The sequence below is a fragment of the Gallus gallus genome, chromosome 1 (assembly GCF_016699485.2).
Source record: "Gallus gallus isolate bGalGal1 chromosome 1, bGalGal1.mat.broiler.GRCg7b, whole genome shotgun sequence".
Classification (NCBI taxonomy): Eukaryota; Metazoa; Chordata; class Aves; order Galliformes; family Phasianidae; genus Gallus; species Gallus gallus.
This window is the reverse complement of record NC_052532.1, coordinates 113,140,515-113,165,557: the sequence shown is the minus strand read 5'-3', so window position 1 is coordinate 113,165,557 and position 25,043 is coordinate 113,140,515. Positions and strand designations below refer to the sequence as shown.

General features: G+C 38.2%; 1 protein-coding gene across 4 annotated transcripts in view; it reads left to right on the top strand.

Annotated features, from left to right (window-relative positions):
- SYTL5 (synaptotagmin like 5) overlaps positions 1 to 24,948 on the top strand; it is a 78,373-nt gene extending 53,425 nt beyond the window's left edge. For 2 of the 4 annotated variants that reach the window (XM_040665351.2, XM_003640483.6), the window contains exons 9-18: positions 508 to 614; positions 4,441 to 4,533; positions 7,961 to 8,026; positions 8,952 to 9,130; positions 9,966 to 10,068; positions 12,111 to 12,272; positions 15,072 to 15,180; positions 16,374 to 16,509; positions 18,326 to 18,534; positions 18,910 to 24,948. In XM_040665351.2, coding sequence (XP_040521285.1) covers positions 508 to 614; positions 4,441 to 4,533; positions 7,961 to 8,026; positions 8,952 to 9,130; positions 9,966 to 10,068; positions 12,111 to 12,272; positions 15,072 to 15,180; positions 16,374 to 16,509; positions 18,326 to 18,534; positions 18,910 to 19,052 — 1,307 coding nt within the window. In that variant the 3' untranslated portion in view covers positions 19,053 to 24,948. The remainder of the gene's footprint in view (positions 1 to 507; positions 615 to 4,440; positions 4,534 to 7,960; positions 8,027 to 8,951; positions 9,131 to 9,965; positions 10,069 to 12,110; positions 12,273 to 15,071; positions 15,181 to 16,373; positions 16,510 to 18,325; positions 18,535 to 18,909) is intronic. The other 2 variants (XM_046911818.1, XM_004934619.5) reach the window with 1 other exon arrangement.
- The last annotated feature ends 95 nt before the right edge of the window (positions 24,949 to 25,043 follow it).

The window sequence follows — 25,043 nt, the reverse complement described above, 5'->3', positions numbered from 1 at the left end:
CTGGGAATGAAAAAAATATAGAGTTTGAGACTTATTCACTTTGACCCCTTCTGCACAGTGATGGCAGACATGCTTTCTGTGCCCGGCTGTATCTCGGGCTGCTTAAATCTGAAGGAGGTGCTGAAGGGAGTTTGGTCATGGTAGGTGGTGTGATCATCTCTACAAATGCTTGGACTCCAAGTTTTGCAATATTCCAAGGCTATAGGTCTAACACACAAAGTCAAAGGCTTGATCTGTCATGTCATCCACAGGAGACAGTTACATCAGATAAAAAGTGCATGTTAAAAAATGCTGGCCAGAAGGCCAAATATCACCATAAGACACATTTTTCTGTTTTTCATTTTGATGGTGATTTGTCATAGACTTTGTGACCAATATGTACAGAAATGCAAATTTAACATTTTTCCTTTAAGAAAAAGTCTGAGACAGCACCTAGTAGCAAGGCAAAAGAGGCACTGTTCTTTACACAAAATTGTGATGAAATGTTTTGTTATTTTCGTTTTCTAGACCGTAGCCGATCTGAGATAGATTTGAGTGAATCTTTCTCTGAAGGAAAACAGGATACCTTGAGCATAAGAAGCAAATCTGTACCTAGCACCTTAGATGAGGAGCTGGTGAGTTGTAAACATGTGAATGTTTATCTGGCAAGAAATCATGTTTGCTCTGTCTTAGAAAATCAGCACTGCCCGTGTAAGTGACACAAAATGTAAGTTGAGGGGTTTTAATGAGTTTTTAAACGTCTTCATTTTACTTTAGTCTGTTGGCTGTAGAATGATTCCAGTGAATAACAGTTTGCTATTAATTTACTACTTCTTGAGTTTTCAGGTGAATAAAACTGAATTTCAGGCACTAGATTATGGATACTCCAAAGTGCTGTTAACTCCTACTTCCTTACATTTTAATTTTTATGCTGCAAAATACTATAGTTTAAAATTTGTAATCTTTATCTGCTTCTGGCTTTTGCCCTACTTCTTTGGAAGATGAAGCCCTCCTTATCTTTCCCACCACTTTTGCCAGTCTCTTCTTCCACTTCATCAGTTTCTTCCATACATCTATATACCTCTTTTTGTGTGTTCTGTAAGGGCTGCCTTTCCCGATGTGATAGCCAACATCCCTCTCATATTATGCATGTGTTCAAGACAGACACACAAGTTGCAGATGTGCATCAATGCCATGAAAAGAAAAAAAAAAATCCCAGCTTTTTGGGTATGCATGAGGAAAAGAGTAATTTGAACATTTTTTCATCTAATCATAGTTTGTTTTGAGGTTTTCAAATGCAAGTGGTTAGCCTGGAAAAAAAAAAGATAGAAAAGAAAAGAAGAGAGAAAAAAAAACATTACCTGCTGCAACAGTGATGTTTTGTCTATTGCCATAATATTTTCCTACCATCTGCTCTTTTCACAGGGGCATTGGCCATGGGAGATGTCTCTCTTTCTTGTAATGATAGCTGGGGATTTGTGGAAAACAGCATGTCAGGATTCTCGTCTGTTTCTTGGATTGTAACCACCTAGTGAATTTGCCTGCAGCATTACTTTGTTTGGATGAATCATTTAGGAAATAACAAGCCATTTCTATGCATCAGATTTATGCTGAAATATGGCTTCAAAAATTAATTTAAAAAATTAATTTTAGTGAAGAAAAAGGGTATGTTCTTGATTTAGAAGTTGGAAAAGATGGCAGAAGAAAACAATAAAATAAGAAAATAAGAGCTTTAAATATTTTGTGTTGGTTTCTAGTTGTATGGGGTATGATAGTTGTCACTTGGGAATTTCTTTAAGGCATGCACCAGAAATGTCATGTCCAGAGTAGTTTTTAGTTATTTGATTTTTGCCTTCCTTGTTTACAGAAGGGAGTTTTTGCTGACTCTAAATAAAATGTCAGATTACATCTCAGCATATTTTTTAGGGTAGTTTGACTCATGGGACTACTTCACTGTCTTGCCTTACACTGCATATGAATGCTGTGTTTTGAGATGAAGGTTATACTCCTGCTGGAGTTTAGTTTTGTGGTGCTTGATATAAGAGACAAAAATAAGAATATCTGATGAAAATAACAACGGTTCCTTCAGTCTGTGAAGAATTATGACTTCCTTCCTCTTGGCTGGCTGGTGGACCTAGCTGAGGTCCTTTAGTCTCTTGTATGTGATGGGAACTGACAGTAGTGGTGTGGGAGATGTTATTCATTAATAAGATAAGCAGATTGCCAGCTGGAAAGGTGGAAAAAGGATTTTAGCTGCTCTGCTCCCAGCTTTATTAATAGCACCACTTACATATACGGAGAGATGAAGATTGAGTGGTATTTTCCTTCTTGCTCTTGAAAGTGGGAAGGGACGACCCCCAGAAAGCTGCATGCTGTGGGAGGTATTCTTCAAGGAACCAGTTAAACACATAGTGCTGCACTCAGCTGTGCGTGCACCTTATCTTGAGAGGTGTGTGTTGAATTCCTGACAAAGTAGCGTTCATTACATGCTCAGCTGCTTTATTAGAAGGCATTGGATAATGTGCATTTTATAACCCCCACTGGAGACCGTGAGATTAATGTCCTTCCAGCTCTAACTTTAATAAGCTTATATAAGCTAATAACACTAAGCAATTATGTAGCTACTGTTCTGTCACACCTACTGAGAAACATAATTGTTGTAGTGAAAAAGGAATTAAGTGTTTATGTTAAATGGTAACCATTTGTTTTAAATTTCTATATACGCTTGCAGACCAAAATTGATGATCACCTACTTATCGTTAGGACTCAGCGCTCTCAGTCATAGAGTTTGAATTTTAGGTGGTGCTGTGTGGAGCCGGGAGTTGGCCTTGGTGATCCTTATGGATCCCTCCCAACTCAGGGTACTCTGTGATTCTACAACTCCCTGTCACAGAAGCACTGTCAACACTTGAGTGCCTAAACCATAAACATCCCACTGTGAAGATGATACCTCACTTTAATTTGTCCTGTGTTTAATTACTCACCAATCAAAATGCAGCACTTGATTTTTAACTCCACGTATGTGTATACAACAGTATGAAGGAAAGAGTTGGGATGTATTACCTGAATTGCTTCTTTCTGATGCATTGGCTGGAAGAACACCTTACCGGTGTCATTTTCATATACTTGTGTCACTTGAATTCTCAAGTCAATAAGGAGAGTAGAAGTGAAGAGTGCTTTTTTATTTTATTTTTTTTAATCAATTAATGTATTTACTTTTGAAGGATTCAACAGTCTTTCTCATGAGAATAGTGTACTGTGTTGTGCCTGGGTCTCTATGGACATTTTCTTTACAATATGAAGTATCTATGGCGTTTTGTTCTGCAGCGGAATCCGAATAGAACAGGAAGGAAACACACCATCAGAGGAGGCTCATTGTAAAAACATGAAGCTAAGAGGGTTTTTTTTTGCTTCAGTATGTAAATTTTGGTCCTGAATAAAGTGATGGCTTGTCCTCATTTCCCTTTGCTCAACATTAAACATGCACGATTGCGGTTGGAAAGTAGTAACAGAAAATTTTGCATTGCTTTCAGCTGATTTATTTCAGTAACTGGAGCAAAGAATTAGAGAAGTAACAGGTAGTTTTGTGCATGCTAATAATGAACACTTTGCAGATCTTTAAATAAACAGTGACAGTTCAACTCTCCAGCAGCATATTTTTTTCTGCCTTTTCCTAATTAGGATAGAAGTCTGTGTGATCTCTATTTAGTTTAGGAGATAATGATTGTGCAACAGTGAGGTAGGTTGCCACATGAGCCCTGTATAGTTGCAAAGCAGATATGAAGGATTTGTACATTTGGCTTCCATTAAGATAGAACACCTGCCATGAGGCTTAAGGAGATCCTTGAAATTTCCCAGCTACTCTGAATAGAATAGAAGATGACTTTTTCTCCCTGTAATTTTTGCTTCAGATTAAGAATCCTATTAGGACTATCAGCCAGATACTGAGTTTCTTGTTAGGTTTTACTTTATTGCTGTATTTAAAAAATAATATATATTTTTTTTCATGGATATGAACTAAGGATGTTAGATTTCAGTCTTGCTTATTAGAATTCATCCGTATATATATATATGAAGGCGTGCAACTGATGATTTCTTCATGATTTTTATGATTATTGTTGCAATAGTGCATGATTTTAATGCAAAGATTTTTTTTTAATATGAACAGTTATTGACAATGCAAAATTATTTATCTACAGAATAAGATAGCGAGTGTGTGTGTCATTTTTTTCATTTTTTAAGTAATTGAAACCTGAAATGTAATGACCTCTTTTCTTTTTTGCTGTGTACCTATGCAAAAACGTGGAAGATGTTTGTCAAAATTCCTCTGGAGATTAGAATTCTAAATGTATCCTGTACCATCTTCCCAAGGTAGAAAATATGTGAAACGTCAGGGGACAGAGGCTGATCAAATACAGTGGAGAATACAATGACTGAATTGCCTGTTTCTTTGTCATTTAGGATTATCTGGATGAAACAGAAGAAGATATTGATGACATTGTGGCCTCTCGTTATTCAAGGAAACGTGGACATCTGACAAGTGGATTATCAAGAGTAAGATCTTGAGTAGAAAATACGCTTTTTTCCTTTCATATCAGACCATTATTCCTTTAAAATGGAGATAAACATCGTACCACTTATAAGCATTCTGCTTTATATTTTAGTAGTTTTCCTGGCCATTTCATCCTACAGTTGAGGAACATCCTTTGGCTTTTAGATAGGGTTTTCTGACTATTAAGATTTTACTTCTGTTCAGAGCTAAAACATTGATCTCTGCAGCACAAGTGGGAAGAGACAATCTTTATTCATCAACATATTTGTCCACACATTCAGGTTACTGCCAAACTAATATCTGGGGAAGGCAAGACACAGATGTTTGCAGCATGTGGCTACTCAGCTTTCCAGAGGAGCATATAATTTGTTTGAAATAACTAGAACAAAGTGGTGGTGTGTTCTTCCATCTTATTCTGCTTTCTGAATGCTAAGATTCTTGGGACACAAACATTCATCCTTCCATTCTCCGTGACAGGACTGTTACGCCACCTCAATCTCAAGAAGTATTTATTTTTACAGTGAGGAAGGAGATATTTGGAGGGTTCTGGTGGGTGTCAGCTTTTCTACCTCCTAAAATAACTGTGGTAATTTTTTTTTTTGTGTCAATTATGCCCACGAACTATATAATGTAAATCAGATGTTTGAGTCTCATGGTTATCTGTTGCAACTTGCTGTTGGTTTTGAAAGAATGGTTGCATTTTCAGGTTGTTACATATGCTTGGTATGCTACAGAATTAGCATAACAAGTCTTATGCAGCTCTTTTTCCTGTCAGTTATTCACTGGGATAGAGAACAGTTAATATGAATAGTCTTTAACGTGTCTAGTTTATAAATATGTAGTGTGTACCACATTACTGGTATCTGACACTCAGGATGTGTGCATCTCATCTCTAGTAATGTCTTGGAGCATTATCTAGCCACTGTTTTTCGTGCCTTGTGCTGACAGTAGCTCTGGTCAGCATACAGGATAACAGTAGACTGCAAAAAAACAACAGGCAGAAGGTGAGAGAGTTGAAGAGAATGGAGAGCTGGGGAGTCTTATGCTAAAAGGAAAGAGAAAATATGGTCCATGACACTGATTGATGAACTGTTCTTTTCAGACTGTATTCCCATTAGTCTTCTTGCAGGCAGAGTTGTGGGAATACACATTTAAGTTCTTGATCACAAAGAGACGGTGTTGGCTGAACCCAAACTTGGCTTATGTGAGGACAACAAAGGTCTGAGAGAAGTGTCCCTGGAGAACATTTTGGTATCTCAGCTCCGTCCATATCCAGACCTTTTTTTCACTTTTAATTTGTGTGATTTGCAGAAACAGCTACAACAGCGACGTGTGGCACATCACACCAAATCAGACCTGAGGAAATGTGGCTTGTTTGATATTGGTCTAATAAAACCTACTTCTCTGAGGCTGACTATGACTCACTGTCTCCAATCCTTGCTGGCCCAATGATTTTACAGGCAGAATTGTTTTTCTTTCCTCTGAATATTGGTAGGAAGGTTGCAAGCACTTAAGTGCTTTCTCAATTCATCCCATTAGCTGAGGAACTGTATTTAGAGGTCCTTCCCTCTGTGTTCTGTAGGCAGTATTCTGCCTGTACATTGGTTTCATCCACTTCATGTAGATTCCATTTTGACCTTTTTCTAAGCAGAGGGCAGCTCTGCTGCTGCTGTAGGTTTGAGGTGATCTCACATCTCAGTGCTCTTATTTCTTTGTATTCACCCTGAGATGATTGTTAATGTTACTGCATGCAATGCTAATGGAGAAATTTTGAAAGGCAAGCTACTACTCCCTTGAAAAGCATGTCAGTATTACAGGTTTATTGTGGCTTCTTTGTGTTTGTGTTATTAGTTATTAACATTCATTCTCTCTCGTATGTTTTTTTCCTTTACTCTTCTTATTATATGCCTTTGAGCCTTCTGCCTCATACAGTTTTTTTTCCCTGTATTTAGCTTGTCTGTCAAATGACTACATACTATTATTATGTCACATTGCAGTAATGTTGTTAGTGAACATTAGGCTTCAAGTGCATTTTTTTAGATACGAGAATTAAAAGTACAGCAAGGGTACTCTAATACTAAGCATTTGAGATAACAGAAAATAAATATTTCAGAGGGTAAAAATGCTTTATATCTACTTATATGATGGGTGAGTGAAAATAGGAATGAAAAGTGGCATTAAACAGGAATTGTAGCTCAGCATTATGGTGTTTTCTTTCTGTTTTTCCAAAACTAATACACGAACAGTTTATTTAGTCTTTCCTGCATCCTTCACTGATTCCTTTCCTAAAGACGTCAATGTGTTGTTGTCAAGACCTATCACGTCATTAAGACTGAGTTGTTCCTGTGCCTTCCTGCTCCAGTAAGATAAGATTCAGAACAAGTGTAGTTCATAGTGATGCGCTAAAATGAGGCTAAGCAACCTCCATATGCAGTGGTTGTTTACTACTTATGCAACTGGAAAATGATTAGATTTCTTAGGGACATTGCATTTAGCGTATGTAAAGGCTGTTGTAATTTCCACAGAGCAGAATCTGTGCAGAAAGAAGACAAATATGTCGTATGCTTCCACTGAATGTTTTATTTGTGGCTTCTGAGCAGTTCAGAAATTGCATCTGCATAAATTTTAAGGTCATCTATGTGTTTAAGATTGTTTCTTTATTTGTTTTCCCAGTTGTTTTTCCCTTGCTGCCAATGTACCTAAAGATCAAGAAAAGGTGTATTTGGGTTCAAGAGAACAGATATTCCCTCTGGCCACATTGGTGTAACCTTATTAGATTTTTGAGATGGGCACATGGGTGGTTATTTTCTTTTTATGTTTCTTCTCCTCCTTGACTCTGTTCCTCCCCGTAGCTGCTAGGGAAGGATGCAGTTTCCCATGAATTCATTGTTGAGACTTTCAGATATTGCTCAAATAAGCAGACACAGGGAAGTGTTTTCCCCAGTATTCTATAACTGTATTTTTTTCCCCCAGTGATGTTTAAACATTTATGCATATTTTTTTTCCATCTGTACTTACAAACTCCACAGAGAAACTGCATTTTTTTTTTACAAAGGCACCAGTGCTGCAGTGCACAAATCCTCACCTTTCGACTAGCTTAAGTAAGAACTGAGTTCACAAAGATGTAACTGGTGCACATCCAAGTACAATCTGATACGAATCTAGATTTTTTTCTTTCTGAAACAGCAGATAACTTCATTTCTATTTAATTTCCTTGAGCCACGTGCCCTTCAGCACTTGAAGTATTTGGAAAACACTTTGCATGTCTCTGATTTGGTGATGTCTTTTCCTTCTTTCTTGCTGTGGCTTTGCGATGTGAGCTGTATTTACCTGTCTGTGTAGGTAATGCATTATCACTGCATTTATTCTTTCCTACTGCAGCTATCTAATGCTCTTTTCTGTTGACCTTTTGCACTGCTTTCTTTGAAGAACTTCCCAGAAGGCTCTGACAGAAAATGGAACTACTTAAATGTGCCTGAAACAGACGGTGATACTGTGAGTTCTCCACAGTGCTCTGCTTAACTTACTTTGAAGATTTCTCTCTTTTTTTTCCCTTCTCAATTGAAAGCTGTATCTGTATGTCTTGCAAAGTCCTTATGTAGTGGGATTTAGATGGTTATGCATCTCTTTGAGTGATCTTATTCAAAGACTAGAAATCTGTCAAATGTTTTCTTCTGAGAATGTCTTTGCATGTTGCTCCAATTTTGTTTAAAAGCATTTAGTTCTTTTCTAAGTGAAATCTTTTGGAGGAGGATATTCTCGTTGCAGTATTCCATAGGGCAGCAGCAAAAGAAAAGAAAGAGATCAGGGTGTGATATATTACACGGTGGAAAATTTTGTAGGATTTTTGCTAAACTTTATTTGGCTTTAGGAAAATTGCACTAATGGTAGGTATTGAATTTTACTCATTCTTTTAGAACTTAAAATGAGAGGTTGGAGTCACTTCTATCTAGTGCATTTTTATACCATTTTCATTAAGGAATCATCCACAGAGGTTTTTCTAGCAGATCTGTCAGCAGTTATCTCATGATATTCAATAAGAATTAGGTGGACAGCTGAGCCCAAGAGTTGATTTTTTATCTGCTTGGAACCTACTTGAGCTTACTGTTGATGTAGATTGACTGCTCTATGTTCATGCATGAATTCAATGGTGATAATTTGCATTTAGTCATGTTTATAAACAAGTTTGAGTCTTTTGTGTAAAAAAAAAAAAATCCACTGTCTAGACATATAAGCTAGTATTAGTGATAGTTCTTATTCCCTTTACATCAAATATAAACCAGTGGTATTCCTTTCTTTCTTCTGTCTCTTTTCAAAGCAAGACTCAACAAGTGAGGCAGTATCTGTGACCTCATGAAAGACAGATTCTGGAAAATGTACTTTGTTTAAGCTTCTAAGTCCTTTTTCTCTCCCCCTCCAGACCAGCATCAACAGCATGCTGAGCGTATACAGTGAAACTGGTGACTATAGCAACGTGAAGGTCAGTGGTGAAATCCTTCTCCAAATCAACTACAGCTACAAAACAGGTGCTCTCAACATCCTGGTGAAGAGTTGCAGAAACCTGGCCATTGTGGATGAGAAAAAGCAAAGAACTGATCCGTAAGCACACAGAATTTGCTTTTTAGGCCCTGCTAGGGTTGTTTTCCAACACGTCACACACTGTAGTCAGCACTGACATAGCCTGCTACAGGCCAGCATTTTGGTGGTGACTGTTTTTCAGATTCAATATGGGAAATACATTTTCAGTATGTTTCTTAGGGTAGTGTGCACATGTTCTGAGGAAATGATGTTACTTGAATTATCAACCTATTTGCTAGTATTCTCTGCAAAAGGGCAAAAGTAGGAATTAATAAGGAGGCTGAATTGATTTCTTACTTCTAGGAGCAAAGCTAAACTATAGAAGGAGAACGGTGTTTTGGAAGGAGTGAAGAAAGTAGCTTTGTGGTGTGCATCAGTCGATTAACTTTGCTAGGGCAATGTTTTCTGGGATTCACATGATATTTTTCAGCATAATATGTCAATTCTCATAGATCAGGAATGAATAGTATATTTCATCATCTCTAATCCTGTTGTATGTCAGATATGAATTTTTTTCATTCTCAGGTATTTTCTGGATGTACATTGTCATATATAACCAGTCAAAAATCATAATATTGCAAAAGAGAAAGTGTTAGGAAAGTTTTCTGTGTTTCTGAGAATGAGTAAATTGTTTTAGCCCTACCTTTGTGTTATTCTGATCCTATAAGACCAGCACTGCTGTGTTTGTGCAGAAAGACCATACCTTTCCATGTTTCACATACTGGCTGTTACATATGTACATTCTTTAGACTGCAGAAATGCATTTCCTCATACCTGTTGCTCATGCAGAAATGGCAGGTCCTTGCTCAGATTGTTTGTTTATATTCCTCATTAATACTCACTTCTTGGTCTACAGATACGTCAAAGCATACCTTCTGCCTGATAAGTCCCGCCAAAGTAAACGCAAGACCAAAATTAAGAGTAACAGCACCAATCCAGAATTTAATGAAACGCTGAAGGTGAGAACACTGTCTCTCTCATAGGCTGTGATGAATGTTCCACTTGTCCTCATAGGCGTTCTCTATAAACGTCACTGTATGGGAATTAGAGTTTGGAAACGATGCCTCAGAAAGAAAGTAAAGCAAAACATACAGTAACTGTGTGAGTTGTAATTTCTGACTTTCAGCATTGATGAGCTGTTTTTGTTTGGTTTTGTTTCTCCTCTTCACAGGTAAAACTTCTGTTAATTTCTATAGATCTCTATCAAAACCATCGATGTTCCCATCTAATGTGATCTCAGAGTTAAACACACCTTAGAGATTTTGCAAGCCCTACATTGGCAACTGATGCTGAGACAGAGATAGCTTGAAACTTCCTGATTTCTAGGAGAAGATGACCTCTTGCAGTAAAATGTGATTTTCTGTAGAGATTTTTCTTTAGTTTTAAAGCAGAACAGACTTTGGTAGTAAAATGCCGACAACAGCTTCACTAGCTGCATTCCTAAAAGGTTCATTTTATGTTGCAAAAGAGAACCAGAGACTACTTCCTGCAGGACTGGTTGAGCAGAGTGCCCATGCTCTTTCCATCCTCGCCTCTTACTTGTGTCCAGCCTACAGAGGCTGGAAAGGTTTTGTGTTCCTCATGAGCTGCCTGGCACCTGGACCACAGGCTCCTGGTGATTCTGCTTCCTGTCAACTACTGACTGGAGTCATCCCAGCCAGCTGTCATAAAGCCACAGACTCTTCTTAGATTCTCCTGAAATAATTTTGAGGGAATTTTGGTGATGCTTTAAATAAATTTCTTATAAGAGAGGCTAATACTTATTCTCTGGCCTATCCTGGCTACAAAACCATTTTGTAGACTTACACGCCCTTGGTCTGGCCAGACAGCTTGCCAGTGGAGAGTCTCCTATATAGCTTCATTTTTAAATGGTTTATAGTAAAGTTAATTCTTGCCTGAAGTGGAGAGATTAAAAAACAAATAAAAAAAGATGTGTTAGACTCTATTTGGCAGGGCTCGTAGTTAGTGCCTAATGTTTGTTAGTAGGGAGCTCTGCAGGGATAAGACCTAGCATCTTGCTGAAAATGGAAATTGTGACAAAAAGGATTTACTTGAATTGCTGGAAGGTAAGCAAGAGCTAGATTTATTTGCTGCAACTGTTACTATCATTAAAAATATATTCATATGTAGGTATGTGTCTATCTTTATCTTTCGTCTTGGATGTTTATTCCATTATAGTTGAATATTGCAGCTCTCATAGTTGGCATCTAGGAATAAGCAGTGTAGACATATCTATACTTTAATAGCCTACTGATGTGGCTTGCCAACCAACTACACCATTTCAGATTCTAGAGAATGTATCTGTGTCCAGACACTGCACTGAGAGCAAACAAAAAAGAAGACATCTGGGTTTCCTCAACTAACACTTGAAGAAAGATGAAGTTCACGGAATTAATTGGCTTTTTACTAAAAGCAGAGCTAGAATTCCAGATGTTTATAGTTTTCTATATATTTGCTAGAATATGATGTTTCCTCTGAGGATTTTTAATAGCTTTCAAAACCAACTGTGTTCCTGAGACTGAGACATTTTGGTGAACGTGTTACAGATACAATTTTACTTGTTTTCAGAACAATTATTCCAAAGTTACAAAGATAGAATTGAAGAGGAGAGCACTGTTTCTGGAATGAAGTGTCCAGCAGCCTCTCCTCAGTGATGAAAGAACCAGTGGGGTTTCTTCTTACAAACTAAACTTTGGTATTGAACTGCTTCTTTTACATAAGCTGTAAGGAATTAACAGGGTGATGGTTTCAAACATAGTTATTTACTTTACGGCCATAAATACGCAGTAAGTAACACACAGAAAAGAGTTAGGTTTAACAGCTTCCTGTGAGATTTCTAGCTGTTGAAGTCTTCTTTGCAAAGCAAACAAATCTCTCTTTCGTGCTTCATTTATTAGCTGCTGCGGGCTTCACAGAACTTAGTTATTACTGTAAAAGGCTCCATGGAAACTATTATTTATGCTTATTTTGAGGCTTTCTTTTTCTGTTTTCCTGTTGGTAGTATGTCATCAGTCATACGCAGCTAGAAACCAGGACCCTGCAGCTTTCTGTCTGGCACTATGACAGATTTGGACGCAACAGCTTTCTTGGAGAAGTGGAAATTCCATTTGATTCCTGGAACTTTGAAAATCAGGGCGATGAGTGGTTTGTGCTCCAGCCCAAGGTAAGGATTTCCAGGGGCCAATGAAACTGCTGAGAAGGAAGCTTAGTGAAGCTTAGTTATTTTTTCTTTGGAACACATTTATAGAACGGTGACTTTACGATTGTTTAATATGGCGGCAAAAATCATGCCTTTGTCTTTTATTCAGTCAAAACATAACATCTTCATTTTCATGAAGGCTTCAGGAACAGTATATATTGTTGGCTACTTAAAAAAAAAAATGAACAGAACAAAACAAAACCACCAAAAAACGCCTTTTAAATGAACTATATGTTCATTTGGCAGCAAACTGCAGTGGAAAAACGACTGAGTAAAGGAATTAATTGATTTTTCTACCACTATCTCTATCCAGCCCTCAGCAGTTTAGTAAGGAAAAAGACTTTTTTTTGCTTCAGTTCAAAGTGCTTCACACTTTTCAGGTGTAACAAGATGACTTATAATCTCTTATTCACCCCATCCAGGAAGGTATAAGATGAGGCTTCTCAGCAGGTAAATCAGGTAGTTTATGAAATAGGACTTTCACTGTACTTAGCTACAGATAGGGTTACTTCTGTCTTTTGGGCACCCCTTTTTGGAAGGGGAAAGGTGTGTGTTTTTGGAAGAGATTCAGAGTTATTGTAAGGTTGAGGATAAAAGGCTTCTAAGTTGCTTGCTCCTGCAGCAGCCAGAATCCCCAGGAATTTTAGTGGTTTAGATTGCTCTTTCAGAAATTTTTTTTTTGCTTGTTACAGAAAAATCTGAGATTGTATTGCAGATGATGCAGAGACAGACTCGGATAACTTATTTGTTTTATGTACATTATACATTAGTGTTATATTTGGGGCTTTAGGAGGGACTGTTTGACTTATTTCCCTCAAATGACAGTTTAATCTGATTGCTGTATAATTTCCAGGCATGACCTTTTGTGGGTCTTACATCTAAGCCATCAAATGTATATTTCAGTAAGTAATAATGCAGAAGATACATGAAGAAATTGGTCTCTTCTTAACATGGGGACAGCTCACACTTTAGAACCGATAAGGAAGATGACCCCCAGTTTGCTAGTTTAGCTTTGTTAATAAGAGTGATCAGCATCTGCTCCTTCATGGCCCAAATGGAACACAAGATACCAGGAAGAGAAACTGCCTCATGATGGCAAATGTGCTTCAGTCAGCTTAGCATCCAGGCTGGGATTATACCATCCTTCTTACAAGATTGCATGACCCTTACCCAACTAATATCATATAGTTTGCTCGTGTTGGCTCTGCTCTTGTAGTAGAATGAACATCTGACACATCTCTGGCATATCCCTTGCTGGTGTTAGATCTCATTTAGAACCAACTCTTCTGCTACTGTAAGATATGCATCCTCTATTTGTTTTGCTTACAGATCAGAAATCAAGAGGTTTTATTACATGCAGTAATCTCTTTTTCTTCTCATTTCAATGTCTGGGGGCTTTGTTTGGGTATGGAAAAAAGTCTTGAGACACTCCTGCTTGGGAAAAATAGTAATGAGATCCAAAGCATTTAAATCTCTCAAACTGGAAGGTCTTGTCTGATCATTTCCAAACCTGTTACAAGGACTTTCAAACTTGTTCTTTTTTACCAAAGAAATAAAATGCAAAATTGGACTTGTCTGACTCCTAAGTTGTTATAAATAATGTTTCTGAACTTAAAATGCTGCTAAGATTGTTGTTCAGCAAAGAATATTTATTCTGAAAGCTAAATTATTGTATTTTGAAATTAAAAAAATGCACAGGTTAACACACGAGCAAGTTACGTGCTGTTTTCTCATATGAACTGCATGATGGAGAAAGAAATGGCAGTGAAACATTCTGTGGGTTTTTATTACAAAGTATTATTTGTTTTATCATGTATCATTTAGCAGCTTTAGTAAAAATGCTGGAGACTTTAAGACCTATTTCTTCTATGAGCGCAGCATCACCTATTTTCAAGAGGAGCATGATTAAATCAGAAAAAGAACAGAAAATAGTTCTGTGGTTAAAGAGGGAAGCAGAGTCTAGAGCCACGTTGTATGTAGGGAGGGTTGGGAAACTGTTCCTGATGTGAGAATTTATGCCATCATTTGTCCCCCAGTATAACAGAAAAAATAATTTTCGTGGCCTTTATGGGAAATTGATACAAAACCTACATAGTTTAGACCTTAAATGAACTGCCTTACTGACAACATTTAACTGATGATTTCCTGTGATTAAAATTGTACACCAGCATTTACTACAGGTTTCCTTTGTCCTTTGTCGTAGCAACTGGCATCAGACACTGGGCCATCTTGGTACTTTTTAAAAGTGTCTTGGATGTGCTCTTCTTAGGCAAGATCAAGTGTTTTAAAATAAAAAGATGCTGAAATAACATCTGAGTGGAAAAGGACACTGAGGATAACCTTAATTTTCACAGTTTTCTATTGGAGAGCTGCACTCTGTTCTCTTCCCCTGCCGTGGTTCCCCACACCTCTGTTCCAGGAGTGACTCAAGAGCGACTCTTGTAAAATGCATGAAATCTATTATGGATCAAAAACCTCGTTGGGATAAGTAAGGGCATCAGAATGTCATCTTAAATTAGCTACAGTCTATGTCTCTAGAAATGAGATTGAGTTTTCTCTTTGTTTCACTCATTCATGCCCAGATATTTCTCTTTCCTGTGAATGATCACTCTATGGTGTCTACTGCCATGTGACCTTGATCTATTTAAGAAGCAGTTCAAACACTATTGATACAACAAAGTTAAAATCAAGCAGCGAAAGTGAGTGATTAGCTTTAGCTGGATTTACGTTTGGGGCTATTCATTTATTTATTTTTGCTTTCAGGTGGAGGTTGCAACAGATGTTGGGCTTCAATATAAAGGAGAACTGACAGTTGTTCTACGTTACATTCCCCCAGAGATAAACTTGATGCTTCCTCTAGGGCAGTTTCAAGGTAAAACAATCATCAGTGACAGTTTAAAATAACATCCCTCTGAGTGTTAAAAATCCTCAGCTAGTATGAAGACATGAAATTAGGGAAAATTTAAATCAGGCTTGAATATAGTAGTTGTCTTTTCTCCTCTGTCCTCTTGTGTTACATTGGACTTGAGAAAAGGGAAGGGAAAAAGGAGTGTGCACAGTAAAGTGTTGATGCATGGCTGTCCTAATTAGAAAAGGCCAAGGCATTGGACAGTATGACCAGGGACAGCCACATACACATAAATCTTCTGAAACGTAGTCCTTGTGTTCTTTGTTCAACAAGTTGTAGAATAGTGCTATAGCAGATCAGAGTAATAGACTTCCCTTACTTAATTGGCCAGAAGCTTGCCTATATCATTTTAAGTTTACTTTTACAGGCTATAGGTAGCCCAGGAGGAATTCTTAGTGACAGTACTGCTGTTTAGCATTAGGATTTGATAGACATATTTGATTTTTTTTCTTTTTTTTTCTTTTCTTGACAAATAACATTCCCTCTGTTTGCAGTAAAGCCAAGGTTTTCTCTCTGAAAGCTAATTGCTGTCTGAAAAGTGTAGATGTACTGTTTGCATTTTTTTAATTAGGAACACTTCAACATCATTCCTATTCTTTTTTCCTTATGTGTCCAGTCCTAATCAGTGTGAATGCTCCATGCTGATACACACCTCAGAATCCACAGCAGGAGCAAGTACATGTGTCCTCATGCAACCGTTTAAATGCAGTAATGTGTCAGTGAGCACACGTGTCCTTTGTCACAGTCTGTAAGGAGCACTGCATCCTTACCAAAGGAATACACACAGTGTATTTCTGCATTTTAAACTTTGGGACAGATTTTTTTGTTCTTTGTTTTTGCTATTTGGCTTCCCTAAGGTCAGTGGTGGAATTGGATTCTGAAAGGAGGGTAGGACTTATGACACATGCAGGTCCTTCTGTTCAGCATAGTAATCCACAAATAATTATATTCAGAAAGGCCCCCTCACATACGACGCCCTCCCTCTGCCTCTTCAGTTTCTATACCCTTATAGAATCAGAATCTGCTATAAGAAATCGTTTAATCCCATTGAAGGAAATGAGCGAAAGAATCCATCCATGAGAATGTAAGTTTCCAAATCAGTTTTGTAGTGTATGGTTTCTGCTGATGACGATATTGCAACTCTTTTGTGTGTGTAGGAAAGAAGAGCTTTAAGAAAGGAAAAAAGGGAGAGAATCATCTGCCCTCTGGAGGTATATTAGAAGTCGTCATCAAAGAAGCTAAGAATTTAACAGCAGTGAAATCAGGAGGCACATCAGACACGTTTGTGAAAGGGTCAGTGGCTTTTTCTGCCGTTATTTAATGGCTGCACTATGTAGTACCTTGACCTTTTTTTCTCCCCAATATATCTATTTAAGTGTGTGTGGAATGTCAATACTGAAAAGCAGCTGGCACTTTGAAATGGTGTGATGGTGAAGGATGCTGTTGGATAAGGACAGAGAGGCCTCAGTAGTCCCAGTATTTTAATACCTGCCTATCTAGATTCAGTCAAGAAACAGTATGTAATCCGTATCACTTAATTACATTATAGCATATTCATTGTCCTCATGTGCACACTGTTAAAGAACAAAGAATATAAAGTTTGTTGAAATAAACCACTTCCACTGAGTCAGCAGAGAGAGGTAGGGGAACATTCATCACTCTTGGGGGTAAGAATGTGGAAAGTGGGGTTCATACACTGGAGATGATACCTGATCTGACAGTGACCCTTACATTTCCAGCAAATTGAAACAATTTTTTTTTAAGAGAGTAGCTGAGAATTTGCTCTATCACATAGTGTTACTGTACTCTTTGTCTCTGTTGTAATTTCCATGGAAATAAATGGGAGGTATTACTTTCAGAGTGCCTTTTCTATTCAATAAGCAGTATTTTTGATGGACAAGGTTCAGACTATATTGAAAATGCTACATACAAGATGTACTTGTAATTGAATAAAATGAGCATAATGTCTAATTATACATGTCTCGTTATACTGGAATTTCAGTAAACTAAGGAAATAATGGATAGCTTAAAACATTTTTCTTTCCTGGTTTTTGCACTCATTGGTAGCTTCCAGAATTGCTAGATTTTAGATGTGTGGTTTACTACTAATTATTTGAGTCTTGTTTCTTCAAGTGTCCATACAAAAAACCCTGCCCTTCATTCCTTGAGAGAGCTGAGAATTTCTCTTGATCTCTCAGTCTGATATGAACTTTCAATAAGCTCATATGCTTCATATTGAAAAAGTTTGAGCTATTCTTCATAAGCAATTGTTCTTCCATGCTATCTGTTTTCCTGGTATAGTTCCTTTTACTGAAAAATAGACTGTTTGATCCCATTATGGTTTGTTTCAACTTGGAGCCTGAAGCACATCTCAGGGAGAAAATGTTGTCAAAGCTGTTTTACATTAGCAGTAGCAATGTGTGGCCAATAATTCTGTTACGTATTCTTAGTGGTGTCAGCTCTTGCTGACATGGATCATTCAGTGGGGTGGAACTGGCCTCTGTTTACCTTGCACTACTGACTGGTCATCTGTCATGTGTCAAGTTGCCATGAACCAGTAGAGGTACTACAGTAGTCTGATCTGCAGTGCTTGTTTCACTAAAGGAATTCTTCGCTAAAAATAAAATGTGAAATGCATTTCAGACTTCACAGTTGGTATTTCTTCTTTCAGTAAGGACACATAGGTATAGGTGATAAACTTCTGAAGTTCCTTCTCTGTCAGTCATTTCTGTTTCATTCAGGAAGACCTTCTCTTCTGCTTTGAGAGGGCCACTGTTAAGCCACCTTATCCGTCCTCCCCTTCTAGCCAACATTTTAGTGACTGTGTGTAGTCACATGGAAATAAAAAGTATTTTTATATAGAAAAAAAAATGAAAGGAGTGGGACAAGGAGACTTGATTTCATTTTCTGATGGTGATAACTGAAATTGCAACTGTAAGAGCAGCAAATGGAGCACAAATGGAACCAACATATACACTCTGGGTGTATACTTAAATACAGTGGGAAGTGAGTCTCTGACCTTATTCAAGCTGTATGTGATTGTAATTCTTCATGAATATTGTGGGACATCCTATCTACATCTTCAGCTTTCCTTTTCTCTGTCTCTCAGGTACCTACTCCCAGATGACAACAAAGCTACAAAACACAAGACTCCCATAGTAAAGAAGAATGTGAACCCCCAGTGGAATCATACATTTGCTTTCAGTGGCTTGAATTCACGGGATATACGTAATGTCTGCTTAGAATTGACTGTGTGGGACAAGGAGTCACTTTCCAGTAATATTTTTCTGGGAGGAGTTCGTTTGAGTACTGGAAGTGGTAAGGTCCCATGTTATTGATGATTGCTTTTCTTATTCTGCTCTCCTTCTTTACCACCCTAAGTGATTCATATGTATGAGGTATAAAAATGTTATTGAATGTACGGAAAGTATACAGAAGTTCTGGGAAACTGGAAGGGAAGAGGAGGCAACATGTCATCCATAGGTGACTTAGTTCTTTCCTTTGTTGAGTGAGAGACAAAAATGTGGAGCCCAATTGCACTCCAAACTGGTGCTATCCAGAAGTAGCTCCCTGCATAGGCAGTAGTGTAAACTGCTTGCCATCTTTCTGTAGGCTGTTGGAGGGAATGAATAGTGATATTAAGTAACTGCTTACTAATGGTGCCAAAATGTGTAATGGTTTTGTAATTTCCAGGCGTAAGTAATGGCAAGGAGGTTGACTGGATGGACTCTCAAGGAGAAGAGCAGCACCTCTGGCAGAAGATGATTGACAGTCCTGGAACTTCTGTGGAGGGGATATTAATGTTGAGATCCAGCATGGGAAAACGTAGACACTGAAAGACTCTCTACGACTGAGGGGTAGCACAAGTCCTTCTTATTTCAGTTGTGTTCAGCTCTTGTCACTTTGCCCACTTGAAAATGGGTAAGGGTTGTACTTTTTGCCTTGGATATTAAGGCTTCGTGTGAAATTTTAATGCATTCTGCACTTTCATGCACTCATTTTTAACCTAGACTTCTTGAACAGATTATGTTTCTCCTGAAACCTGTGAGAATGTGACCCTCAACAGAGATTGGACTGGCTTTCTTTGTCCCTTCTGGTGACTGGTGGTGCACAGCTGATGAAAATTCCTGGCAGGGGACATGGAGCGAGCAAGTTGTCTAAGTAGCTATTTAGGAAGTAAAGTGTGTTTTACATATCAACTTTTGGGTCAAAGATGGCCTAGAAGACAGGAGTCATTCAGTACATACAGATTCAAAATGAATCTGTGCTTTGTTATTTGAAAGACAAGAAGCCATAATGTTCAGAAGGCTAACATTTCTTTTTTAAGTTTGCTCATTGGTCTGTGCAGTGCGGGATGGCAGGCATGGGACCAAGTCGCTCACTAAGGCCAATTCACTGGCCAGCTGCACAGTGGAAATAGTCAGCAGATGAAGGAGTATAAAGTGCCTGTGTTCAGGCATTCTCTTGGTTATTTAGTGCACTGTATAACAGGTAGGCTTGGCTTAGTGCGATCAAAGAGTCTCTAATGAAAATAAATCATAACAAATCCCAAAGAATTTCCAGAGTGGTGTGGTTTTACCACGTTTTTCATTTCAGCTGACAGCTCTATCTAAGATCTTTCAGTATCATTGAGCAGAAGGAATATAGCTACATGCATGTCCCACCTGATGAGTCAGTGAGGTGAGACACCTTCTGGTTTGGGGCATAGCTAAGACCTTGACTCAGCAGGGTGTGTAGTAAAGTGACAGGATTAATGCATGTTCCAGGATGCTTTTGCACAACTGTGGAATTTTTACAGAATGGGCTGAGATCCTGTCCAAGTGTGCCCATGCGTGTTACTTATTAAACAGAGCGGGATTTTTCTCCTCAACTGTCCTCCATAAGTTAGCAGTAGATTTAATAAGAGTGAATTTTGGCTGATTCAGTCATTAATCTTACTAACGACAAGCATTTAAGAGTACTTTTGCCATTTGGTTTCCTAAAGTCATCTTTATACCTGCTTGGGTCTGCCATGCTTTGGGGACTTGCCAAGTTGTACGTGGAGAGATGCTGTTTTGTATCATCATGGGCTACCACAGCATTGCAAACAGTAGTAGTAACATAATAAGATGGAATTATAATCTTTTTCAAGGTCAGAAGATGTCTGTTTGCAAGATTTGATAATAATATAATTGCATGGCTTGTAATTGCTGAGGGTGTGAAACAAAGGAGGACAAGTAAACTGAATGAACATTTCCTTTGAATCTCTCAGAATTGGAACATTGCTTCCTATTTGAACTATTTGAAATTAATCTATAAGTACACTTAATCCTTATGTATTTTCCCCAGATATCTTATTTTGGAAGCAGTATCATATTAGTACTAAGGAAACAAATTTGAATATTTGGAAACATAATCCTTACATAAAGTATCTAGGGGAAAAAAAAGGCTTTCAGAGGACGTATCGTTCTGTGCAGGTCAAAACACCAGTATTCCAAGATTTCTGTGAAGAATAAAGGCCATAAAATCTAATTGGTGAGAGAGAAGGAAATGCTGTTCTTCGCAGACTAAAAGTTGCAGGAAATCTAGGTTGAATGGAGAACTGATAGCTAAGTATAGGTTAGATTTTTTTGTCTGTAGCAGTCCTGGTGTTAGTCACCTAAGGGTTTTTTTTTGAGCTGAGTCCAAAACCTTAACGTTTACTGTCCAGTCCTTCCTACTGCTCCATCTTCCCACCCCACCACCCCCCAAAAAAATTTTACTGGTTTTGAAGGGCTTGAAACTGCAGGGCAGCTTGCAAGCAGTCTTGAAAAATACTAATATTTTATTTAAATTTGTTTTTATATATTTTTGTTAAAAATAGAATCTCACTTTTAATCAAGAAGTCTGTTTGATTATGTTTATTTTCTATAAAAATTCTGATGTGAATTTATGCAGTCATTGGAAGTAATGCCTTTTCTCAGATTGAGATCCCTAGTTTTCAGAAATTACTGAGTCATCTTTAAAAATGGAGTTTGCATTTAAGAATCCCATGTTGGGAATCAAGCGTCAATAGTTGTTGAAGAAAACCGACTTCATTTTCCTTCTTCAGCTGTTCTTCATTTCCTTCTGCAGTCCTGCTCAAACTGGGCAGTGAAGCAAGCTCAGTGCAGGTTTAGTATGCTTTTCATCTTACACTGCAGATGCTGTGAGCTGATAAAATAGAGCACAAATATCAAGCACACACATTTTATGATCTTCCTTTTATCATTATAGTCTTTCTTTCAAAATTAGATTTTTTTTTTGTATCTGCATCCTCAAAGGGAAGTAAAACCTTACCTTCAGCACCAGAGCTACCTTCTATTTATTGCTCCACACGCCAGCTGATGTGGGAGCACACGCTTGATTTTTCACTTGCTGGAAGTTGGCTTAAGAAGATAAATCTTGTTAAATCTAATGATTCCTCAGGATAAAATTCCAGGTAAGGTTAGTGAGGAACAGTGGGCAGTCTGATGGGGTTGTTTTTGTTTCATTTTGGTGTCAGAACTAGGGAAATAGTGACACAAAAAATCTACCAAGTTGGACTCCAAAATTGAAATCTTTTTTTTCTCACCAAATTGAAAAACCTAAAATAATTGGAAATTGAACTAAACCTTTTACTTGAAGTGGAGTATAAGATGGGGTGTAAGCATTTATGTAATTTTGAAGGGTATTTTCTAAGTATGTGTTAGCATTGTATCTAAATTTAGTCTTGCTTTGAATGGAAGTCTATGTTTTACTACTTCAGCTTCTACCCGCTTCCCTCCCATTTTTAGGGTCTGTGTTAGAATATGAGATAAATAGACTCATCTGGAAAGCATCACCTGTCTCCTATAGCTTTTGGAAGGGACAAAATTTTACTCTGGGCCTGCATGTGAAAACATAGGCCAGGCTATGAATAGTCTCTAAGTGTCAACTGCAGTTCAGCGTATGAAGGGAACAATTTCAAGTGGGAATTTAATTCAGCCAAGGCAGTGAGTGTTGTTGGCCATTGATGGGATTTGGAGAAGCACTGTGAAATTACCTCCTAGGTTAGCAGCGGTGATTCTGCATTATAGTAGCATACAGTGCTCATCATGCTCTGCCTCAGATGAGCCTTGGAGAGATGAGAGTCGTCAGTATAGACATTGGAGCAATTTGGCTGTACTGTGATGTTATCGACAGGTTTGTAGAAAGCATTTGATTTGTAGAAAATGTCACATTTAATTATCTCTGTTATGTCCTCGTTCTCTTCCTTTGCAAAAATGATTTATGGTTTGAAAAAAGCACGAGATGATTAACTGCAGATGTGATTTTTTGTTTCTGAGATATTGGAGCAAATAGCCTGTAACTGTGTGTCATCACGTACCCTGCTTTACTAGGCTGAGCAGAAATAGAGAAAGCCAGGAGCCAGGCTAAAGCCTTCTATGTATATAAATGTTAGTGATATTAAGGTGCATGGGTGGTTTATTTAAGACCAACTTTTAGGAAAACAGAGTCAGTTTTAACACTGATTCATAAGCTCTTATCTTGAGTAATCAGACACAGGAGAGCTGATGCTTCACTACAGTGTTTTTTGCAGATGTGAAACGTGATGTGTTCTACTAGTGGTGTAACTACAGGGCTTTCATCGCTGTCTTTCCCCCCTTGATGCTTGATTCTGAGGGTTTGACCCATTAAGGCAAAAAAAAAGTACAACTTGGACTGTAAAACTTCATGTGAAGACAGTAAATACATCCCTAGATAGTGTGGTTATTGCCAGTATCTATCAGGAAGAGATGATGCTAAGGGCTACCCAAGCCCTGCTATCAGACTTGATTATCCAGACCTGTTCTCTGGATGTTTCTCTGCTCAACTTATTAGTTATGTGGGGACTTCAGGCTTCTAAAACTCAGTGATCTTGCTTGCAAGTTTAGATGCTAAAATCAGTTCAGATGGCCTCTCCTTATCCTCCATCTCCATCATGTTACCATCTTCCTGTGCTAATCCAAGTGCCATTGCCTACCCTAAATGCCTTTTAGATAACACATTTTGACATTTCTTTCCCAGCTGGGTGCTCGGCAGTTGGCTTACGGGAGAAGGCATTGTGATGGTGAGTATGCTTTGATCACAGTGCATTAGACTGGAAACTTACTGTTCTCTGTCTCTTCCAGTAGAGATTTTGCTAGCGTAGCCTAAAAGAAATGATAGAATCATGGAAGTTGGAAAAGACCTTCAAAGATCGTCCAACCACTAGCCTAATCTGCTGAGTCCTGTCACTAAACTGTGCCCCTTTGTGCCACATTCGTGTCTCTTCAGTACCTTCAGAGATACGGAATAAGCATCTTGAAGTACTGTGTTTGATTTTTCTCTTCCTTCCTGGTTAGGCCCTGTGAGGTACAAGTAGAAGAAGTTATGTTCTGCAAAATGTGAAATAAACTGCAACAGCAGAGCAGCCATTGAGCATCCACTGGTGCTAACTGCTAAGATGAGGTAACATGAGGGAGGCATAGAGGCTGGCATTGTGTTGACTTCAGAGCAGGTATGCACATTGGCCAACTTCAGGCACGTAAAGCTTGTGATTTGCTCTAGAGTCAATGAAAATAAAGTCTGAGTCTTGTTTCCATGACTGCCTAGTCTGTGGTTTCACACAGGACCGTAAGGATTATACCTGAATCCTTGCAGGATCTCTTCCCTCCATCCTTCCCTTCAGTTCAGCAGCCCCCACCAGGAAATTGTTCAAGATTTTGTCAGTTTGTCAAACTATGACTTCACGTTCCACCTCAACATTAATCTCTGGTACCCAGAAGGAGGCAGTGTGCAGTAGTTAAGGAATAGCTTACTGTCAGCTAGGCGAGGTAAAAACTGAAATTGCCCTTTCCTAACATACAGTATTGATTTTCAGCAATGACAGAAATAGGCATCTCTTGAGAGATGGCATGTGCACTTTGTAAACTCTTCATTTTTTTCTTTTGATACAGTTTTTGAAGATGGTTATTACTTATTTATCTTTTTGTGTAGAAATATGAATGTTAGAGGACCTTAAGAGAAATGATGGTAAGAACATGTGATTAAATCCAAAATTGGATGCAGACTTCTATTTGCAGAGATGTTTCTTACCTCACCTCAGTATGAGGCACTGAGAATCATGCTCGTAGAGCCTTACCACTACGTCCCGTGAATTTCCTGCCTGGTGATTTCATGTTTGCAGATGCTGTTTGATAAGTGATAATAAGACGGTGTTAATTATACTGTGTATATTGACACTGGGAAGTGAATCTCAACTTTTATAGGTGTTCCTTAGGTTGCTTTTGAGACTCACTCTTGCTGCATCGTGGCCCTTTATGTAGGATCACTATTTCAACAACTCTACTCTGTGACAACAACCTACCTACAGCTTTGTACTACTGCTCTTGAGAGCTGGGTGTGTATTTTTCAGGGTTGCTGTAGTAGCTGGGGTTTGCTTAAAGCCAAATGTAGTCCTTCGATGCAGTGCATTGAGAATGCCACATATCCCTCTTGCCGCCTTTGTTCTGCTTAAAAATCTGTTGCTCGCTGTTTGGTTTGGTTATTCTGCTGGTTATGAACAGTAGTAGCAGTAAGTGGCATTGCGGTATGTTAAGTTCTGCCCAAGTTTAGATGAAGCGTTTCCTGCCCAGAACATTCTTGTACTGTGCTCTGTACGTTCAGTTTTGTAGACAAAAGTGGCTGGTAATACATTTGCAGCAGTTGTCATGAGTATCGTTCTGTCTTTTAAAATTAAAATTATGGAACATTGCCGTGTCCCTGTCTCTTCTAAAATGCATTATAGTGAACTGTAAAAATGTGTTTTAGGGATATCCAGTTATCTCACTGAGGTAAACTCATTATTC